The sequence below is a fragment of the Elgaria multicarinata genome, chromosome 20 (genome assembly GCF_023053635.1).
Source record: "Elgaria multicarinata webbii isolate HBS135686 ecotype San Diego chromosome 20, rElgMul1.1.pri, whole genome shotgun sequence".
Lineage (NCBI taxonomy): Eukaryota > Metazoa > Chordata > Lepidosauria > Squamata > Anguidae > Elgaria > Elgaria multicarinata.
The window spans coordinates 12,139,162-12,159,159 of NC_086190.1; the positions used below are offsets into that span (position 1 = coordinate 12,139,162).

The 19,998-nt window shown below is 50.4% G+C and overlaps 1 protein-coding gene across 3 annotated transcripts in view; it reads right to left on the bottom strand.

Moving 5' to 3' along the window:
* Positions 1-19,998, bottom strand: part of MIB2 (MIB E3 ubiquitin protein ligase 2) — a 78,973-nt gene that overhangs the window by 6,053 nt on the left and 52,922 nt on the right. For 2 of the 3 annotated variants that reach the window (XM_063145521.1, XM_063145522.1), the window contains exons 5-16: positions 19,720-19,914; positions 15,336-15,478; positions 14,844-14,951; positions 13,375-13,479; positions 12,073-12,235; positions 11,551-11,684; positions 10,521-10,669; positions 9,988-10,144; positions 8,272-8,426; positions 5,093-5,219; positions 3,371-3,598; positions 556-734 (exon numbers count right to left, since the gene is read on the bottom strand). In XM_063145521.1, the coding sequence (XP_063001591.1) occupies positions 556-734; positions 3,371-3,598; positions 5,093-5,219; positions 8,272-8,426; positions 9,988-10,144; positions 10,521-10,669; positions 11,551-11,684; positions 12,073-12,235; positions 13,375-13,479; positions 14,844-14,951; positions 15,336-15,478; positions 19,720-19,914 (1,843 nt within the window). Of the gene's footprint in view, positions 1-555; positions 735-3,370; positions 3,599-5,092; positions 5,220-8,271; positions 8,427-9,987; positions 10,145-10,520; positions 10,670-11,546; positions 11,685-12,072; positions 12,236-13,374; positions 13,480-14,843; positions 14,952-15,335; positions 15,479-19,719; positions 19,915-19,998 lie in introns of all 3 variants that reach the window. The other variant, XM_063145523.1, reaches the window with a different exon arrangement.

The following is a 19,998-nucleotide window of genomic DNA, read 5'->3' on the forward strand; positions in this document are numbered from 1 at the left end:
CTTCCTCCCTCACTGGTGGCCTCTGCAGTGACAGTTGACAGCAGGAGGGAGGGGGCTCTCAGCTGGAGCTGGACCCAGGCACGGTGGAGAGGTGCCTGGCTGCTGCTTCCTCCCTCACTGATGATGATGTTGTAGGATGATGTTGTCTCAGCAGGGAGCTAAAGCCAACTCTAGACTTAAGTAGGCTGACAAGAGTTGTAGTTTGGTCAACTCCATCCCTTTTGGAGGAACTGACTGGAGTGTTAAAGGGCCCTTTTGTAGCATGAAACTTCTGCAAGACTTGGGGAAGTGAAGGTTCTGCCACGGACTTATCCTCTGAACCAGAGGATGATGGCAAGGCTCTGTCCAGATGGGCCCCAACCCCCAAGGAAGCAGTCTCTGCACACTGGAAGGCCCAAGTGGAAGTCACAAGACCCTGGTCTTTAGAAACTGGGCATGTGTGGTGTGTTTCAACAAAGCATCACGGAGCGGGGTCCTCTGAATGAGGACATGGTGTTGATCCTGAGGGTGAAGTCAAGGAGATGTCAACCGCAGAGAAGATGGAGCTGCCCTTACCTGAATTTTTGGGAAAAGGTCTTGATAAGTTGTACTACGCTTCCGTCCGAGACAAGGTCGAGGGGGGCCTTGCCCCTGTGGTTGGCGTAGTTGACGTCGGCCCCTTCTTGCGCCAAGTAGCACGCAATGGCAGCCCCCACATTTAGCTCCAGACTGCCGAGGAACCCAGATGCCTGGAGCTGGAAGGGTGGACAGATCAAGGGGGGAAATGAGTTGTTCTGAGTGCCTGAGATACTCCGTTATCCCCCAGGATGCTGCCAGGGGTTCAAGTGCAAGGGAGCTACACGGCGCAATCACAGGGGTGTGTGTGTGTCACTGGCTTGCCATTCAATTCCCTTCGAACCCTGGATCCACTCCATAGGGAGGAAAGACAGCCTGCTTCTCTTCAACTAATGACGATCTTCCAGCGGCCGTGAGGGTTGTGCATTCATTTCAAAACAAATAAAGGAAGGAAAACAAACTCCTGAAACAAATCCACCCCCCTGTAGAAGACAGAGGACCTGCCCTGTCCTCCGCCCCAACAGACCCCACGTGCACCAGCCGCCGCTGCGTAAAACTACCCCCCCTTTCCCTTTGACAGATAGCGCTACTGCGTGGTTGCGCACGTGCGAACTAGCGCAAGTAGAACGGAAATTCTGGCTTTAAAAAAACTGACGTCAGCAAGAATGAAAGACCCTTGACAACCTGCGAAACACAGACGGGACGGGTTTAATGAAGTCCGCACAGCCCTATTTGCGGGAGCTCCTGCAAGCGCCAGGTGAGGAGGGCTTTGCTGGGCTTAGCCTTCCCTGCGTAGGGAAGGATAAGCAAAGCTGGGCTGAGCAGCTTTGTCTGCCCCGTGTCCTCTCCTCAATGGGAGAAGACCAGCACGTAGGGAAGCCTTTTCGGGATGGAGACGCTGGGACACGGGGCCGACAAACCCACCAGCGACCAACTGGAATCAGGAGGCAGGAGCCCAACCTTTGACGTCATTTAACCTATAAAGCAGTGGTTCCCAAAGTGGGCGGTACCGCCCCCTTGGGGGCAATGGGATTGCACGGGGGGGCGTTAAGAGGCAGGGGGCGCTAAGACGTAAAGGGACGGCAGGGGGGCACTCAAGGTGGTCTTTTCCGAGAAGCGCCTCTCCAGAAGGTCTTAAAACCCAGGGACATTTTTATGGGAGAAGGTAGTTTGGTCCCAAGCCATATAGGGGAAGAATCCACACATGTATTAATACCGTTTAAGAAGAGCCCTTTTAACGGTGAATTGAAATGTTTCAAAAGCACCAAAATGCTAATGAAGAGACATGCCCTGCTTGGTGTGCCCCGCCACGCCGGCTGCAAAACAGAGGCGTTCGCTCTCTTTTCCCTCCTTTGGCAAGCCTGCGGCGGGTGCTTCCCATTTAAAGGGGCCGCACGCAGCACGGCCCCCTTTTCATTCTCAGCTCCTCAGCCCGGCTGCTCAACCTGGGCGCCCAGACCAGCAGGATCCAGAGGAACGCGGCCCCTTTAAATGGGAAGCACCCGCCCCAGGCTTGCCGAGGGAGGGAGGGAAAAGAGAGCGAATGCTTCTGTTGGCGTGGCGGGGCACACCAAGCAGGGTATGTCTCTTTATTAGCGTTTTGGTGCTTTTGAAACATTTCAATTCACCGTTAAAAGGACTCTTCTTAAACGGTATTAATACATGTGTGGATTGAGGAGGGTCTTGCTGGCAGCACGGCTCCGGACAACTCAGGCTGATGGAGTGCCTCTCCCGGCATGACCCTACCCAAATATACTACACTCATCATCTAAGGCCCTCCTCAGAGTGCCTCCTCCTAGCAGAGGTTTGCAAAAAATGGAGATTTTTTAAAAAAATTAAGTTAGGGTACAGCTGTGATTGACCTGCTTTTTAAGCACATACGTTCTCTTGCAGCAGCATTTTGGCCCCGCCGGGCGCTCCTTGGTGTGGGGCTTGCTGCTGCCGTTAACCCCTCCCCCCTTGACCACATTGGACTCCCAGGGGGCACTGGGCATGAGTTTGTGGAACCAAGGGGGTGGTTACCTGAAAAAGTTTGGGAACCACTGCTATAAAGCCTTGCACGGCTTGGGACCGCAATACCTGACGGATCGCCTCTCCTGACATAAACCTACCCGTACACTGCGCTCAACATCTAAGGTCCTCCTCCGAGTGCCTAATCGGAGGGAAGCTCGGAGGATGGCAACAAGGGAGAGGGCCTTTTCAGTGGTGGCCCCCCAGTTATGGAAAGATCTCCCTGATGAGGCTCGCCTGGCCCCAACATTGTTATCCGATTCAAAGTGCTGGTTTTGACCTATAAAGCCTTACACGGCTTGGGACCACAATACCTGACAGAACGCCTCTCCTGACATGAACCTACCCGCTCACTGCGCTCAACATCTAAGGTCCTCCTCCGGGTGCCTACTCCGAGGGAAGCTCGGAGGATGGCAACAAGGCAGAGGGCCTTTTCAGTGGTGGCCCCCCGATTATGGAATGATCTCCCCGACGAGGCTCGCCTGGTGCCAACATTGTTATCTTTTTAGCGCCTTTTTATCTTTTCCCAGGCAGTTAACAACGTATGCGGAGTGGTTTGTTTTTCAATGGCCCCCAGAATCGTTGTTTTAAAAGGATATTGTTCGTTTTTATGTATCTTGGTGGTTTGAAATTTTGTATACTTGTTTTTTGTATACTTCTGTAAACCGCCCGGAGAGCTTCGGCTACGGGGCGGTATAGAAATGTCATAAAATAAATGAATAGAGAAATCATTTGGCCCACGGAGGTCGTCCGAATTTGCTTCTCTGCCCTGTACCAACGGAACGGTTGGGAATCTCTCTTTCACCTTAGAGAAGAGGCTCTCCGCCCCATCTTGCTGTTCCTCGGCCACGATCGACATCAGGTGCTCCCTCTCCAGGACAATGTGCATGGCCGTGTCGCCGTCCTCGTCTTCGGCATTGACGTCGGAGCCCTCGCTCACCAGCAGCTGCACCATCTCCATGTGGCCCTGCGTGACCGCCAAGTGCAAGGGCGTCTGGTTACGGTTGTTCTTGAGGTTGACGTCACACCGGCCCTGAAAGGACAGCGGTTGGAGGGTTGGCTTTCGAGGGCGGCGGCGGAAGGAAGAAGGCTGGCTGCTGATTGGCTCGCTGAGCGTGCAGGCAAATTAGTGGGTGTTCAGAGGTTCCCCCTGATCCTCTTCACGCCCAATCCGCAAATTGCAGATCGGGCCCGCTCCGCCCCGCCTTGATCCGCCTAGGGGCCACTCCGCTCCGCTGCGGAGCTCCGGCTCCGAATCGGAGCTCCGCAGTGGCGGCGAGTGGCGCCAGGTAAGGCCCCCCCTCCCTCCTCCCCCTTACCTGTGTCCGTCCCGGCCCATCCCAGCTTCACTAGAGCCCACGGCTCAACCAGGAACTGTAGGCCCCGGCCTACACTTCCTGGTTGAGCCACGGGCTCTAGTGTAGCTGGGATGGGCTGGGACGGACACAGGTAAGACCCCCGTCCCCCTTATCTGGCTCTGCCGCCGTCACCGCACGGGTGGCGGCGGCAGGGCCAGGTAACCCCCCTCCCTCCTCTCCCTTACCTGCATCCGTCCATGGTCCCGCGGCTGCTTCAACTGAGCCCGAGGACTCAACCAGGAAGACTAGTCTTCGTGTTTGATTCCTCGGGCTCAGTTGAAGCAGCCACGGGACCACGGATGGATGCAGGTAAGACCCCCCCTCCCCCTTACCTGGCTCTGCAACCGTCGCCGCACGGGTGGCAGCGACAGCGGCAGGGCCTAGTAAACCCCCCTTACCTTTTTTGCAGAGCTCCGGATTGAGGCGAAGGATCCGCCTTCACCTCGATCCGCTCCGCAACGCTCCGCGGCTCCCCCGATCCTCTTCACCTCCGCCTTAACGGGAGGCGAAGACCCCCGATCCGCTCCTGCTTCTCCGTTCCGAGGAGAAGCGGAGCACATCCCTAGTTCTCTCCGCCCTGTGACGGGGAGTTCTCTGCTTGTTTTGAGGATCTGGGGAAAACGTCCATCTACCAGCGTCCTAAACAGTTTCTAAGAGAACGGATAGGAGCCACAGTTTATAGCACATACCTTATGCATGCAGTAAGGATGTGGGGAGGATTTGGGTTGGCCCAGACTTTTAAGCAATTATGGAACTCCCTACCACAAGGTGTAGTGATGGCCATCCATTTGGATGGCTTCAAAAGGGGGTTGGATAAATTCTTGGAGGCAAAGGCTATCCATGGCTACTAGCCCTGATGGTTGTGTGCTATCTCCAGTATTCGAGGCAGTAAGCCTGTGTGCACCAGTTGCTGGGGAACATGGGCGGGAGGGTGCTGTTGCACCCATGTCCTGCCGGTGGGTTCCTGGTGGGTCAAGACCCTGTTGCAGCATGGAGTTAGCGAAGTTGATTAAATCGTGGTTATGGAGCAACCATGGTTAGGGAAAACGCCCTACACAAGCCATCATGGTTAGGTCAAAATGCTTAACCACCGTGTCGCCCGAACGGGGTCGAACAAACAAGGAAAGGAACTTCTTTCGCCCCTCGCGTTCCCCCGCCCCCGAATTCACCTCTTTGATCAAGATCTCCGCTACTTCTTTGTGGTTGTTGAGGGCGGCGAGATGCAAGGCGGTGAATCCGTCTTCCTTCTTTGCATCCACCAATTGCCGGGCTCTTGCTAGGATCTTCTTGATGGCTCTGAGAGGAGGAAGAGAACAGTGCGAAGGGGAGGAAAGACAGAGAGCGCCTTAGGCACCAGTTGTCACGGAGGGCAAGCGGGCATCATGGAGGCCGCGGGTATTCGTGGCCTTAGCGGGGCGGCACAGGCCGCGACGCGGGCCGACAGCCGCGAAAGAAGAGAGCAAGTGAGCGAGAGGCCAATTAAGAGAGAGGGACGAAAGAGAGAGGGACGAAAGCAGAGCTCCTCGGCTTTGCTGCTGCTGGTTTAATTATTATTATTATTATTTATTATTTATATAGCACCATCAATGTACATGGTGCTGTATAGAGTAAAACAGTAAATAGCAAGTCCCTGCTGCATAGGCTTACATTCTAATAAAATCATAATAAAACAATAAGGAGGGGAAGAGAATGCAAACAGGCACAGGGTAGGGTAAACAGGCACTGGGGAGGGTAAAACTAACAGTATAACTAACAGTCTAAAGTCCGAGTAACATCAAGTTTTAAAAGCTTTAGGGAAAAGAAAAGTTTTTAGCTGAGCTTTAAAAGCTGCGACTGAACTTGTGGATCTCAGATGTTCTGGGAGAGCGTTCCAGGCGTAAGGGGCAGCAGAAGAGAATGGACGAAGCCGAGCAAGGGAAGTAGAGACCCTTGGGCAGGTGAGAAAGATGGCATCAGAGGAGCGAAGAGCACGAGTGGGGCAATAGTGTGAGATGAGAGAGGAGAGATAGGGCGGAGCTAGACCGAGAGAATAAAAGGTGTCGCTTCGCCCCACTGAGTAGAGCTATGCTGCGTCCAGCCCCCGAACTGATAGAACCAGCCACAGCCCGGGCAGAAGGTCTTCAACTTCAATTATTTATTTAATCTTTATACTGCCTGATAGCCGCTTGTGGCCCTCGAGAACTTCCCAATGTCCCGCACCACTGGCTGTGCTATCACTCACTAGCAGGGCTGCCCCCCACCCTCGGAGATGAGAGGGGAAAGGAGGGGAATTCCATCAGCCCTGCTGAGAGTCAACTTATTTTTTTTTTCCTCTTCCCTCCACGTCGCTTTTTCCTTGTGTGTCGTGTCCTTTTTTTAGTTTGCATGCCAGTGGGCAGGGACTGTCCCTTTTGCCGACCGATCAAAAGCTGCTCCAGGATCCCCTTTTGGGGCTGAGGCGCGGGATAAAAACACATTTAAATAAAGAAATATACAGATAGTTCAAAACACCAGGAAGGCCACAGTGTGCCCGCTGCTGGCGTAGAAGAATCGGGTAATGGGGGACGGGGCAATCTCGGGCAAGACAAATAACATATTCTGACAACTCATGAGTCAGCGCCCTAAAGTCTGTCATTGCCACGGCTGCAGTTCGCTTTGTTTACAGGGATTAGAAAGGAAAGGACGTGCCTTTGGGGCAAAACGGGACGGCATGCGTCTCTCTTCTTTCCTGCCACATTGCAAGAACATGATCCCCCCGCCCCCGGCCTCTGGAGCTCACAGGCCTGTCATCAGCATTTCAGATTAGCCACTCAAGTGCCCTTAGAACAGCCTTCCTCATCTTGGTTGCTCTAGATACGTTGGACTCCAACACCCATAATCCTGGACTCCAGCTCCCATAATCCTGGACTCCAACTCCCCTAATTGGGGATTACAGGAGCTGGGGTCCAGGAAACCGCAAAAGGAGGAAGGCATGAATAACACCACAAAACGGAGGAGAAAATATTCTTAGGTGCCTTGATTTTTTTTTTTTTACTGGGCCCAAGTATAGCTCAACACATCTGGGGTTCGAATCCCACACATCTGGAGGGGAAGGCTGTTTTAGAAACATACTGCTTTGGGCAATTTAAATCTTGAATCCGGGGGTCGTTGAACCTGGCTGTGGTTATTCCGCCCTGATTAACAGAACGTGCCCGCCGCCCACCGCTACACAACTCTGCCTGGGCCTTTCTCGAGAAGGGCGCCCGTGACACCAAAACGAAGGATGGAAAACCCTTTCGGGTTCCTATTTTTCCTCTTCTATCCAGCGACCCCTTCCTCCTCCACCCTTACTCGGAGGGAGAAACTTCACAACTGTAATGCAGTAATTTCTGCCGGGACTTAAAAAAAAGAGAAAGAAATCAAAAGCAGCTTTCTTTTCCTCCACCCCACAATCCTTTTGCGATGCTAAGACATCTTTGCGAATGTACTTATTTATTACATTTCTACACCGCCCATTAGCTGAAACTCTCCGGGCGGTTTACACAGCAAATGGTGCCTCCGTGTGGCCTGATATATATTTTCTGCCATCGCCCAAAGGGCAAAACACACATCTGATGTCTCTTGGGATGGGATTAAACATACACCCAGACCAGGTGTGTGTGTGGACAGACAGGTGAAAGCTTCACTACAGGAAAACTAGTGAGTTACAGCTACCTAGATTTCACAGAATCATAGAATAGTAGAGTTGGAAGGGGCCTCTAAGGCCATCCAGTCCAACCCCCTGCTCAATGCAGGAATCCATCTTAAAGCATACTTGACAGATGGCTGCCTAGCTGCCTCTTGAAGGCCTCTAGTGTGGGAGAGCCCACAACCTCCCTAGGTCACTGATCCCATTGTCGTACTGCTCTAACAGCCAGGAAGTTTTTCCTGCTGTCCAGCCAGAATCTGGCTTCCTGTAACTTGAGCCCAGTAACTTCCTGTAACTTGAATATACAACTTTAAATTGTTGTATATTTGTTTTTAATGTCCACTGTATTTAACCTCTGTAAACCGCCCAGGGAGCGTGGGCTATGGGGCGGTATAGAAATGTAATTAATTAATTAATGAATAACTGTGCCTTTTGGAGACGCATTTCAATCTTTTATAGAACGGATACAAATTGCGCAAAAGACAGGAAATGACTGGCAGAAGGGGGTGGAGCTAGGGCGAGGGGGTGGGGCTGGGGGTGGAGCAAAGGGAGGGGCGTGGCCATTGAGCCCCGGAGAGCACGATTTCGCCCCGAGGCCTGAGGTCCACCGGCATATTGCACTGAGCAAGACCCACTAAACGTTCCTCATCCCCTTTCCCAGCAACCATTTAAATTTTATTTTTTTTAACATTATTTCCTTACAGCTTGTTCCCCTTCAGAGCCGAATGGTGCAGCAGGTTGAACCCCTGCCGGTTCTGGACGGTGAAATCGATATTGGGGACTTCGGTCAGGGCCTCGATGATGCACTTGAAGTCGGCGGTGATGGCGTAATGGAGCGGGGTGTCGCCGTACGAATCCTGAGGGGGCGAAAAGGACGGACGTTTCTACCGCCCGAAGCTCTGCCAAGCGCCATACGGGAGGGCTGCCCATTCGGCACGCTCGCGGGCAAAGGCGGGGCGCCACAGGAGGCCGTGGTAGAAGACACCATGTCGACATGCCGCCCAAAGCTCTCCCAAACCTGGAGCCGCCCCTAACTCCCCCCCCCCCCACAGTACGGCCAACCTGACATTTTGCTGCCTGAGGTAGAGCAGCAAATGCCACCCTTCACAAGTCAAGGTGCACAGTACGACTATATTATTTTGACTCCTGAGGCAGAATGTCTCTCCTTCCCTGACAGGAAACACGCCACACTAATTAGTTAAACGCACTAACAATTTGCCGCCCTTTCATGGCAGCCGAAAACAGCCGCCTGAGGCAGCCCCCTCGCTCTGCCCAACGGTAGAGCCGGCCTTGCCCCTGAGCCTGCTGCTATGAATGTCAGAACTAAAAATGAGCCAAGGAGGGAGGAAACTTAACAAGAGAAGAGGCAACGTCCAAGACCGGTGGGCCTTCAGACCCCCTCTCCAAGCGCTCCTTTTAGTGTTAAGGACCCTCCGCCCCTATTTCGCACAGGAATGGGGCGGACGTGTGACAAGGAACGTGTCTGCTGCAGCCGTGTATGGTTGGACCCTCTGGTTCTCCCTGAAGGAACTGGTGAGATTTTGCCTGGGGAGATGGGCCACTCCAGATTTCTGTGGGTCCCAAGCGCGGGGCGTTACAGGGGGGCAGGATACAGCTTGTGGGCCATTTCCCAGCTTTGGCCAACAAAGGAAGACGATTCTTCACAATTGGCCAGAGCAGGTCAGGTGACAGCCCAGGCCCTATAAAGCCTGTGTCCGACGTTGTCCCTGTTGCTAGTTATAGACTTTAGGGTGACCCTGCGGAAAGGAGGACAGGGCTCCTGTATCTTTAACAGATGGATTGAAAAGGGAATTTCAGCAGGTGTCATTTGTATGCCTGCAGCACCAGGTGAAATCCCCTTTTCATTGCAACAGTTAAAGCTGCAGGAACCCTGCCCTTACTGTTTTATACTGTATGCTTTTATCTGTATGTCGCCCTGAGATCTTATTGATATAGGGCGGGATACAAATGTTTTAAATTTTTAAATAAATAAATTTTGTATCTGGTCACTCTAGGGCAGGGCTCTTGCAGTTTTAACTGTTGGGATGAAGAGGGAATCTTGCCAGGTGCTGCATGCATACAAATGACACCTGCTGAAATTCCTTTTTCAATACGTCTGTTAAAGGTCACTCGCCTGCATGGAATTCCTGGTCGCCATAGGCGAGTTGTTCAACATAAGGCCAAGGAACCTGTTTCCACAGTGGCCAGCCAGACGTGCATGAAGGCAATAGTAGTCCCTTGTGGCTCCCCCAGAAGGTGGTGTCCGGGGGCACGCTGCTGTGGAACATGGACTTTCTGAATTGCCATTATGGCCAATGACTGTTGATGGACTTCTCCCCTACCATCAACTTATCTAACCCCCTTTAAAGCCGCGAGGCAAAACAAAAAACCCGTCCAAAACCCAAACATAAAACCCACCGGCAGGTTAACGTCGCAGTTGTGCTCGCACAAGGCCTGCACAACTTCCGTGAAGCCTTTGTTGACCGCAATGTACAGGGCCGTACACTTGGCGTTGTTCAGGAGGTCCGCGTTGGCACCTTTGCTGACCAGCACACGGGCAATCTCCGCTTGCTTCCTAGATGGCAAAAGGTGTAAATAGGGAAAGGCAACCCTTACAGATATTCCCTCGGATTACAGTTATCCACAAGATCCAACCTACTTAAGGCGAAAAGACGACCGCTCAGTGTTGGAGCACATGCTTTGGAAAAGTCAAGTCACAGATCCGATTTCTGGCTTCGTGATGACGTCATCACATAGCATCCAGGCTGGATTTTGCCTCCAAATCAGAGGCTTAACGCCGCTGCTCTACTCTGACCGGCGGCATCTTTCCAGGATCAGAGACAGGAGTCTTCCCATTCCAACCTGGAGGTGCCGGGGATTGAACCTGGGCCCTTCTGTATGTAAAGCTGGACTCCTCCCCTGAGCTATGGCTCTTTTCAAAAGCCACCTACCCAAAAGCTGCGTAATGAAGGGCCGCGTCTCCTTCTTCGTCCCGCAGGTTAATGTTGGCGTGGGCCTGCAGCAAGATTTTCACCACTTCCACCTGGCCTAGGTAAGAAGCCACCTGCAAGGCTGTCCTGCCCTGGTTTTTGATATCTACCTGTGGAGAAAACAGAGTATCCATGAAATGACTGGGTGTCTCACATGGCTGCCATTATCACCGCCCTGTTTACAAGTGCTACGGTTATGTCCCATTGATTTGGCCTTCAGTGTATAGAATCATAGAATAGCAGAGTTGGAAGGGGCCCATAAGGCCATTGAGTCCAACCCCCCCGCTCAATGCAGGAATCCACCTTAGTGTGGGAAAGCCCTCCGCCTCCCTAGGTCATTGGCATATCTTACAGGTTAAGGTTGTCCTCTCTTGTTGTCATGCTTTGCTCCTCATCAGGGCCGGGGGAAGTTGTTGGGCTACTTTTACAAGTATTGGTTTGCAAGTATTGTAAACGAGGTGATGCAAGGAGAGAAGAAAAACTCTGTCTCTGATCCACACATACAAATAATCCCTGCGTGTGTGTGTGTGTGTGTGTGTGTGAGAGAGAGAGAGAGAGAGAGAGAGAGAGAGAGAGAGAGAGAGAGAGAGAGAGAGAAAGGGCACAGGGAGAAAAAAAGAAAGAAAAGGGAGAAAGAGAGAAAGAAAAAGAAGGAAAAAAGAGAGAGAGGGAGACAGATTGGAAGGAAGGGGACAGAGGGAGAAAAAAGGATGGAAATAAGGAAGGAAGGGAGAGATAGAGAGACGGGAGAAAGAAAAAGAAGAAAATGAGAAAGGAAGAGAAAGGAGGGGGAGGGAGGGGAAGGAAGAGAAAGAAAGAAAAAGAAAAGGGAGAGAGAAAGAGAAAGGATTTGCTCTAGGCTTTTTGATTTAATGTCTCCCAATTTCTATGTCTCTTATGGCCCACCCGGGTATCTGTTGTCCCACTGATATGCTGAAGGGCAGGATAGAAATAAAATTAAAATTAAAACCTGTCGCCCATCAGCACTTGCCTTGTCTGAGTACTTCTGAACCAGATCCCGGACCTTGGGGACGTTCCCGTGCGCTGCCTCTATGACCAGGCGGCCGGGGTTATCGGATTCCATCTTCTGAGAGAGCAATCTTCCCAGCACAGAGAGCAACGTGCCTGGTCAGGGGGAAATGAGAAACACGATTCCAGGTATCTCGGCAGGATGAAGAAAACTCCACTGGTGTGTGCACGTGTGCGCGTGCACAAAGGGGGCACTGAGTTTAGCCCCTGCACCTACTCTGGACCACTGAACTCTCTGCCTCTTTTGAGATGCCCATTCTTAAAGCTAGCCCCACAAAGCCACCCTAGGCTGTAGGGTGAGGAACAGTAGACCTTTCTCTTTCCTTCTCCAGTTCAGATACAAAACCATCCGCTAGCTTTGTTTCCCTGAGCCATTGGAATGTTTCTGAACATTCCTTGCCCTCGCACCCACTCAGTGCCAAGCAATGCGGAAACACCAAGTGCGATATAATGTAGATGACGGGTTTCCTTCCGCGCGCCTCACTTTTAGATTCTTTCGCATCCTCGGTGGTCATGAGGTTGGCATCCTCCTCTCTCTGGTAGGCCGTCAGGCAGGCGGGGTTGAACGTCCAGGACTGACCCGCGAAAGACACCCGCAAGTCCCCGTCTCCAAACACTTTGATCACTTTGCCGATGTGCCCCAGGATCTGCCAATGGGAAGGGAAATTCATTTCAGAAGCAAAGGGGGAGAACGACCTTGCGTGGTTTACCCTTTTGCTTCCGTCTGAAGGCAGACGAGTGTGACCCGCAACAAAATGTTGCAGCGTGGAATGCTCCTGTTCAAGGCTTCAGCCAGCCAGCCAGCCTCCCTCCCAGTGTTTTAGCTGTTCACTTCCATGCGGGAGCCAAGACATTGACAAATGGGAGGGTTCTGTCAAGGCCTCTGTTGCCATTCATACTGGGCAAGGTGTGGTTGAAGAGCCCTTTGCCTCTATCTTAGCTGGGGAGAAAGTGGCCAAGGTACCTAATAGGGCAAAGGGCTCTGCTGCTATTTGCACTAGGCAAGATGTACTTAAAGAGCCCTTTGCCCATGTCTCAGCTTAGGAGAAAGCAACTAGGGTACCTAATAGGGCAAAGGGCTCCACCAAAGCACCTATTACTATTCATACTAAGCAACATGTGATTAAGGAGCCCTTTGCCTTGTGTCTCAACTGGGGAGGAAGCAGCCAAGGTACCTAATAGGGCAAATGGCTCTGCCAAGGGCTCTGTTGCTATTGGCACTGGGCAAGATGTAGTTAAAGAGCCCTTTGCCTCTATCTTAGCTGGGGAGAAAGCAGCAAAGATAACTAATAGGACAAAGGGCTCCACCAAAGTGCCTATTACTATTCATACAAAGCAACATGTGATTAAGGAGCCCTTTGCCTTGTGTCTCAGCTGGGGAGGAAGCGGCCAAGGTACCTAATAAAGCAAAGGGCTCTGCCAAGGCCTCTGTTGCCATTTCCACTGGGCAAGATGTAGTTAGGGCCCTTTGCCCACGTCTCAGCTTAGGAGAAAGCAACTAGGGTGCCTCATAGGGCAAAGGGCTCTGCCGAAAGCTTCCCTTGATGTCCACACTGGGACACGTAAGGCTAAGGAGCCCTTTGCTTGTATCTTGGCTTGCCCAGGAGTCCATCAGTGAGTGGAGCCCACCAGTGCCTTGGCTCTGTTTAAAACCCGGCCCTCGTTTTTAATGTTATATTTTTTAAGGCTGCTGAGAAAAGCATTTGAATGTACTGTTACATCGGGGGGGAACGCAGATTTGAAGCTTTAGATTACTGCACTGTCCTTGAATAAAAAGCACACTCACAGGGGCCATCTCATCTGTCCATTCCCCGTGACCAGCTTGCAATTGCTTGACCGTTTCCATCTCATCTATCACCCGGACAACATCATCAACCCAAAAGGTGTTGAGCTACAAGAAGAAGAAAATCAGAAGTTTTTTTCTTTTACCGGGGGGGTGGGGTGGGGGATGCACGTGCGAGGGAGAAGAAACACCAGAAGAAAATAAATACATATATATCTAGATCTATGTCTTAGGCAGCTAAAGCCATAAAGTATTCACCTGTGGGTGGGGAGGCAGGGAAGTGGGGTGGGCGGGGAGAAGCCATGTTTCGAATTTGGGTCGGAAACGCCAGATGCTCGCCTTCTCCAAAACAGTGGACGTTGGACAGCAAATGTCCAGAATTTGGCAACGTGTGAACGAGTGGAGGCTGGTGGCTCTGATGGCAGTCAGCCGGTGAATCCGCTCTGGATTTCAGTTGGAAGGCTAAAGGAGATATTGGGGTGCTTTGCACTTTGGATCATAAAATCATAGAACAGTAGAGGAAGGGGCCTCTTAGGTTATCGAGTCCAACCCCCTGCTGAATGCAGGAATCCACCTTAAAGCATCCCTGACAGACCAGCTGCCTCTTGAAGGGCTCTAGTGTGCGAGAGACCATGACCTCCCTAGGTCATGGCTTCTATTGTCGTATCGCTCTAACAGTCAGGAAGATTTTCCTGATGTCCAGCTGGAATCTGGCTTCCTTTAACTTGAGCCCGTTATTCTGTGTCCTGCACCCCAGGGTGATTGAGAAGAGGTCCTGGCCCTCCTCTGTGTGACAACCTTTTAAGTGTTTGAAGAGTGCTATCATGTCTCCCCTCAGTCTTCTCTTCTCCAGGCTAAACATGCCCAGTTCTTTCAGTCTCTCTTCATAGGGCTTTGTTTCCAGACCCCTGACCATCCTGGTTGCCCTCCTCTGAACACGCTGCAGCTTGTCCGCATCCTTCTTGAATTGTGGAGCCCAGAACTGGACACAATATCATCTCTCCCTTTACTCACCCTTTTTTTCTAAGCCTTCAAGAGGCAGCTGGACAACCATCTGTCAGGGATGTTTTAAGGTGGATTCCTGCACTGAGCAGGGGGTTGGACTGGTGGGAAACTCCAGGCAACGGTGGAGGTTTTTTGGGGGAAACGCTCCACGTAGAATATCCACGCTGTGCAGAGAAGAGTTCCTGCACAACTGTTGTGTTGCGTGGAGGGCGCTGTGGAGTTTTCAGTTGCGTTGAGTGGACTGAATATGAGCCAACAGTGCAGGACACAGAATAACGTGTGTGGCCCTGGAAAAGGGTGTGTGGCCCTGGAAAAGGGGGGTGACCGTGGAAAGGGTGTGTGTGGCCATCTGGGGAACCTTGGAGTGCCAGAATGGAACCCCAGGTGGGCCGGATTTTGCCATGCTGCCCTGAGTTCCAACCCCCTTTCTTTCCGGTCCCTGGCTGGGATGTACAAGGCGTACCCACCTTAGTCAGAGCCCCCGGGTGAAAGGTCCATCGGGTATCGCTGTTGAACTGGACTCTCACATCTCCTCGGTCCGTGATCCTGTGCACTGTCCCCGTTTGGCCAATGAACTTTCGAGGGCGAGTTTGGAGCGGAGGAGGAAACATTGGGAGAGAGGAAAGCCGGAGGGGAAGGGAGAGAAAAACGAAAGGCTGTCATTGGAATACGGGAAACGTTAGAACTCGTGGCTCAGAATCTACAATCGAAGACGCAGGACCGCACACACATGCATGCCCCGGGGACGACGTCTTCGCATGAGCGTTGCCAAAGTAGGTTCATTTCACACACACACACACACACACACAGTGTGCCCCCTCCGTCCCTAGAGAGAATTTGCCCTCTTTGGTTTTGGGGACGGTCAACTGCAAGCCAGATGAAGCGAGACCGTCCTTTCTCAGCAAAGGATCCACCGGGACTTCTCTGCCAAGGGACACGGCGTCGGGATGGGCTCCTACCTCGGCCATTTTCGGGTTCCAGCCCCCGTGCCCCTCCTGCATCTCCCGTAAGATGTCGATGTCCAAGAGGCACTTCACCTTGTCCCCGTGCTGGAACGGGTGCCGCTCCGTACTCTCCTTTTTCTGCAACTCGGCCGGCTTACCTGGACGAAAAGCAGGCAGGGAGGGAGGGAAAGAGCAGCATTTGCTTTTTAAAAACGCGGATGCGAAAAAGTTTCGGGACAAAATAGGAGACTCTCCTGAAGGCTGCTTAGCAAAAAACGGGTCTGCCCAGGACAAGTTGTGAGTTCTTTCTCTCTCTCTCGTTCAACTTCTCATTAGGAAATAACAAGTGGGGCCTGCAACGTAATGTTGCAGCACGGAGCCAGTGTGGTGTAGCGGCTAGAGTGTCGGACTGGGAGTCGGGAGATCCGGGTTCGAGTCCCCGCTCGGCCATGGAAACCCTACTGGGTGACTTTGGGCCAGTCACGGACTCTCAGCCCAACCCACCTCACAGGGTTGTTGTTGTGAGGATAAAACGGAGAGGAGGGTTATGTACGCTGCTTTGGGTTCCTTGGAGGAAAAAAGGCGGGATATAAATTCAATAATAAATAAATAAATAAATGAAGTGCTGTTCTCCATGATTCCAGCCTCTCTGTTCTAGCCCCCACCCTCCAGTTTTCTGTCTCCGCTGCAAAGAGTCATCCAGCATGTCACAGCCACGGAGTATGCCCATTTCCTATTGGGCTATTTCTGGGTTCCCCCAACCTGGGGTTGGCTTTTGTTTTCGTCTTGCACTTTTGCAAACCTCGGGGTTCTCCCAAGCTTGCTGATAACCTCTCTATTTCACATGTGTGAGGGCCACGTTTGCTACCTGCACGTCGGAAACAGAAGGGGGTGACGGCCCTGCTACATCGGAATAAATGTCGACATGCTGCCTCCAACTGAGCTTCCGGGAAACTCATCACTATGCGAAGGAAAGCAATTGCCCCTGTCCCCCCCATCCCCATTGCCACCTAGGATTCAGCTACAAACTGCCTTTCTACATAGTGCTTTCCTTTAGCAGTCATAGAATCATAGAATAGCAGAGTTGGAAGGGGCCAACAAGGCCATCTAGTCCAACCCCATACTCAATGCAGGAATCTACCCTAAAGCATCCCTGACAGATGGTTGTCCAGCTGCCTCTTGAAGGCCTCCACTGTGGGAGAGCCCACAACCTCACCAGGCAACTGATTCCATTGTCCTACTGCTCTAACAGTCAGGAAGTTTTTCCTGATGTCCAGCTGGAATCTGGCTTCCTTTAACTTGAGCCCGTTATTCCGTGTCCTGCACTCTGGGAGGATCGAGACGAGATCCTGGCCCTCCTCTGTGTGACAACCTTTGTGCACCAGTTGCTGGGGAACATGGGTGGCAGGGTGATGTTGCACCATGTCCTGCTTTGTTGTTCCTTGGCCAATGGCTGGTTGGCCACTGTGTGAACAGAGTGCTGGACTAGATGGAATCATAGAATCATAGAATAGTAGAGTTGGAAGGGGCCTACAAGGCCATCGAGTCCAACCCCCTGCTCAATGCAGGAATCCACCCTAAAGCATCCCTGACAGATGGCTGTCCAGCTGCCTCTTGAAGGCCTCTAGTGCGGGAGAGCCCACAACCTCCCTAGGGAACTGGTTCCATTGTCGTACTGCTCTAACAGTCAGGAAGTTTTTCCTGATGTCCAGCCGGAATCTGTCTTCCTGTCACTTGAGCCCGTTATTCCGTGTCCTGCACTCTGGGAGGATCGAGAAGAGATCCTGGCCCTCCTCTGTGGGACAACCTTTCAAGTATTTGAAGAGTGCTCTCATGTCTCCCCTCAATCTTCTCTTCTCCTGGCTAAACAGGCCCAGTTCTTTCAGTCTCTCTTCATAGGGCTTTGTTTCCAAACCCCTGACCATTCCGTGTCCTGCACTCTGGGAGGATTGAGTCCTGGTTAAACCTCGGTGACAGACCCCTCCTGAGACAAGTCTGCTGCGGCAAAACCAGAAGAGAGGCTTCTGGCATTCATAAATGCCAGGACAATGGTGCAGTCCCCAACAAACGTCTTGGGACCACAATACCTGACGGAACGCCTCTCCTGACATGAACCTACCCGCTCACCGCGCTCAACATCTAAGGTCCTCCTACCCGCTGACTGTGCCAACATCATTATCTTTTCGGCGCCCAGTCAAGACTTTTCTCTTCTCCCATTAACAGCATTTAACAACGCCAAGTTTGTTTGTTTTTTAACGGACCCCAGAACTGTTGTTTTTAAATGGATACCGTTGTTATTATACTGTTTACGTGTTTTTTTTAAAAAAATTATTTAATACATCCAAACAATACATCAATACGATATGAAACAATACTACATAATACACAATAATATAAAGTAAACATTTGATAAACATATATTCTAACTTAATTCTCTTTAACATAATCATACTTAACATAAAAGTGCACACACCCCAACCACGGGATCTTATTCATGTTTCCAAAATCTCCTTGCTTCCTCTGGAGGTGTTTTCCCTCTCCCCTTTAATAATACAAATTCTAGAAACGGTTTCCATATTCCCTCAAAATCATTCATTTTTATCATTCCTCTTCTAACTTTTATATTACATGTTAATTTATCATTAATAGCGATATCCCATATTTCTTTATACCAATCTTCTATATGATACTCCCCCTTGAACCTTCCAGTTCCTAGATATCATTAACCTTGCATTAACAAATTCATTATCAATTCTTTTGTCTCTTTACTACAATTTAATTCTCCATATAATGATAACAATGCCACAATAGGTGTCTCTTCAATCTCCATTCCTAAAATTTCTTTTATCTCTTTAAACACCATTTCCCATAATTTTTGTACAAATTCGCATTCCCACCACATATGTAAATACGTTCCTTTCTCTTGACAACCTCTCCAACATATTGCTGAATTCATCTTATTTATTTTATTTAATTTTACCGGGGTTAGGTACCACCTCCAAACAATCTTATAATAGTTTTCTTTTATTCTCACAGACATATTTCTCAACACTCGTCGTTTCCATATCCCTTCCCAACTCTGTTGTCCTATTTGATCCTTCAAGTCAGTTTCCCAAACCACCTTGCCTACACTTTCCGTCTCCCCCTTTCCCACTAATATTCTATATATTTCACTCGTTAAACCTTTTATTAGTTTATTTTCTCTTTTCTCATTTTCTTTTTTTAAAATCAAATTTTAAAATTTGGGGTTTTTTTTAAATCAAATTTCGTAATGGCGCTACACTCTCCATTATCCTTTAACCATTTCTTCGTCCACTGTTCTAGTCGGAGATAATTTAACCACGTTCTATTTCCCTCTTTTAGTCTCTCCTTTGTTTCTTCCTTAGTTCTCATCTTTTCTTTGACTGTTTACGTTTTCGATGGTTTTAAATTTTGTATACTTGTTTAATGTTCACTGTTTTAAACTTTTGTAAACCGCCCAGAGAGCTTCGGCTATGGGGCGGTATGTAAATGTAAAAAATCAAATCAAATCGAAATCGAAAAAGCAGCAAAAGACGCTAATTCCCCTGAGTTCAAACGACCTGTCAAATGGTTTGCAATTGGAGAAAAGTGAGGAACCCTACTCAGGTGCAAGTTATACTGCATCTACCCCCATGTATAAAAGAGAGCTTGCTGCCATGACACAGGCTCTGAACACCAGGCCCGGCCGCGGCTACTCCCTGCTCAAGCCAAGCACCACCGCTTGATACGTCTGAGGCGAGGGATAAAAACAACCTTCCTCCAAACTATGTGGAGAAAGGGGTTTAAATGGAGAAGGATTTCAATATATCAAATAAAACACTGTGAGTTATATGTGCTGAGGTGAATGATTGTCAGGGTGGGTGCTAAATGTGTAAACTTCAGATGATAAATGCCAAACAGACACGTGGGGTTTTTGTGGTAGTTAAAAACAAAATGATTAAAATTTATTTTTAAAAGTTCACAAGCTTTGTTTCAAAATAAAACATTTAAAAACCTTTTTGAAACCTTTCATCCAATCCGTTCACCCATTTACATACACGCTTTCCTTTTTCTCGCACAATCACTCCTAAACTTTCTTTATTATCAGTATTGATTAATATACGTCAACTATGTGCACACCACACTCTAAAGACACCACTCACTACACTGACTCTCAAATTTCCCAGAACTTAAGTACCCTAAACACAGAGAGCACTAAAGACTCTAAGAGTACCTAACAAGTCCCCCCCAATCCCCTCAGTCCTTCCCTTATATATCACTCCTCCCCCTCCCCAGACATTCTCACTCCACCCACTCAGGCCAACTTTCTAAAACCCACAAACTGCAGACATACATTTGGGAACTGACTTGTGGGGTGTAACGCCACACTTGCACCTACCTAATTTAGGGAGATGCTCCTTGTAGTACAAACCCCCAGACGCTTCTCCAATGCACTTGAGGTCAACTTTCCCTTTGTGCCCAACCCGGTAGACGTTCGTGGTGCCATCGGCCCACGTCACACTGGCCACGCTCCGGCCGGTCTCCACGTCCCAGCCACGGATGTCGACCACTCGCCCGGTTTTGCCTTCGCCACCTGTTTGTGCCGGGGGTGGGGAAAAAACAGTCGAAGGAACTCGGCATTTCATAGAAATACAGACATATTAAACGCTTGCAAACT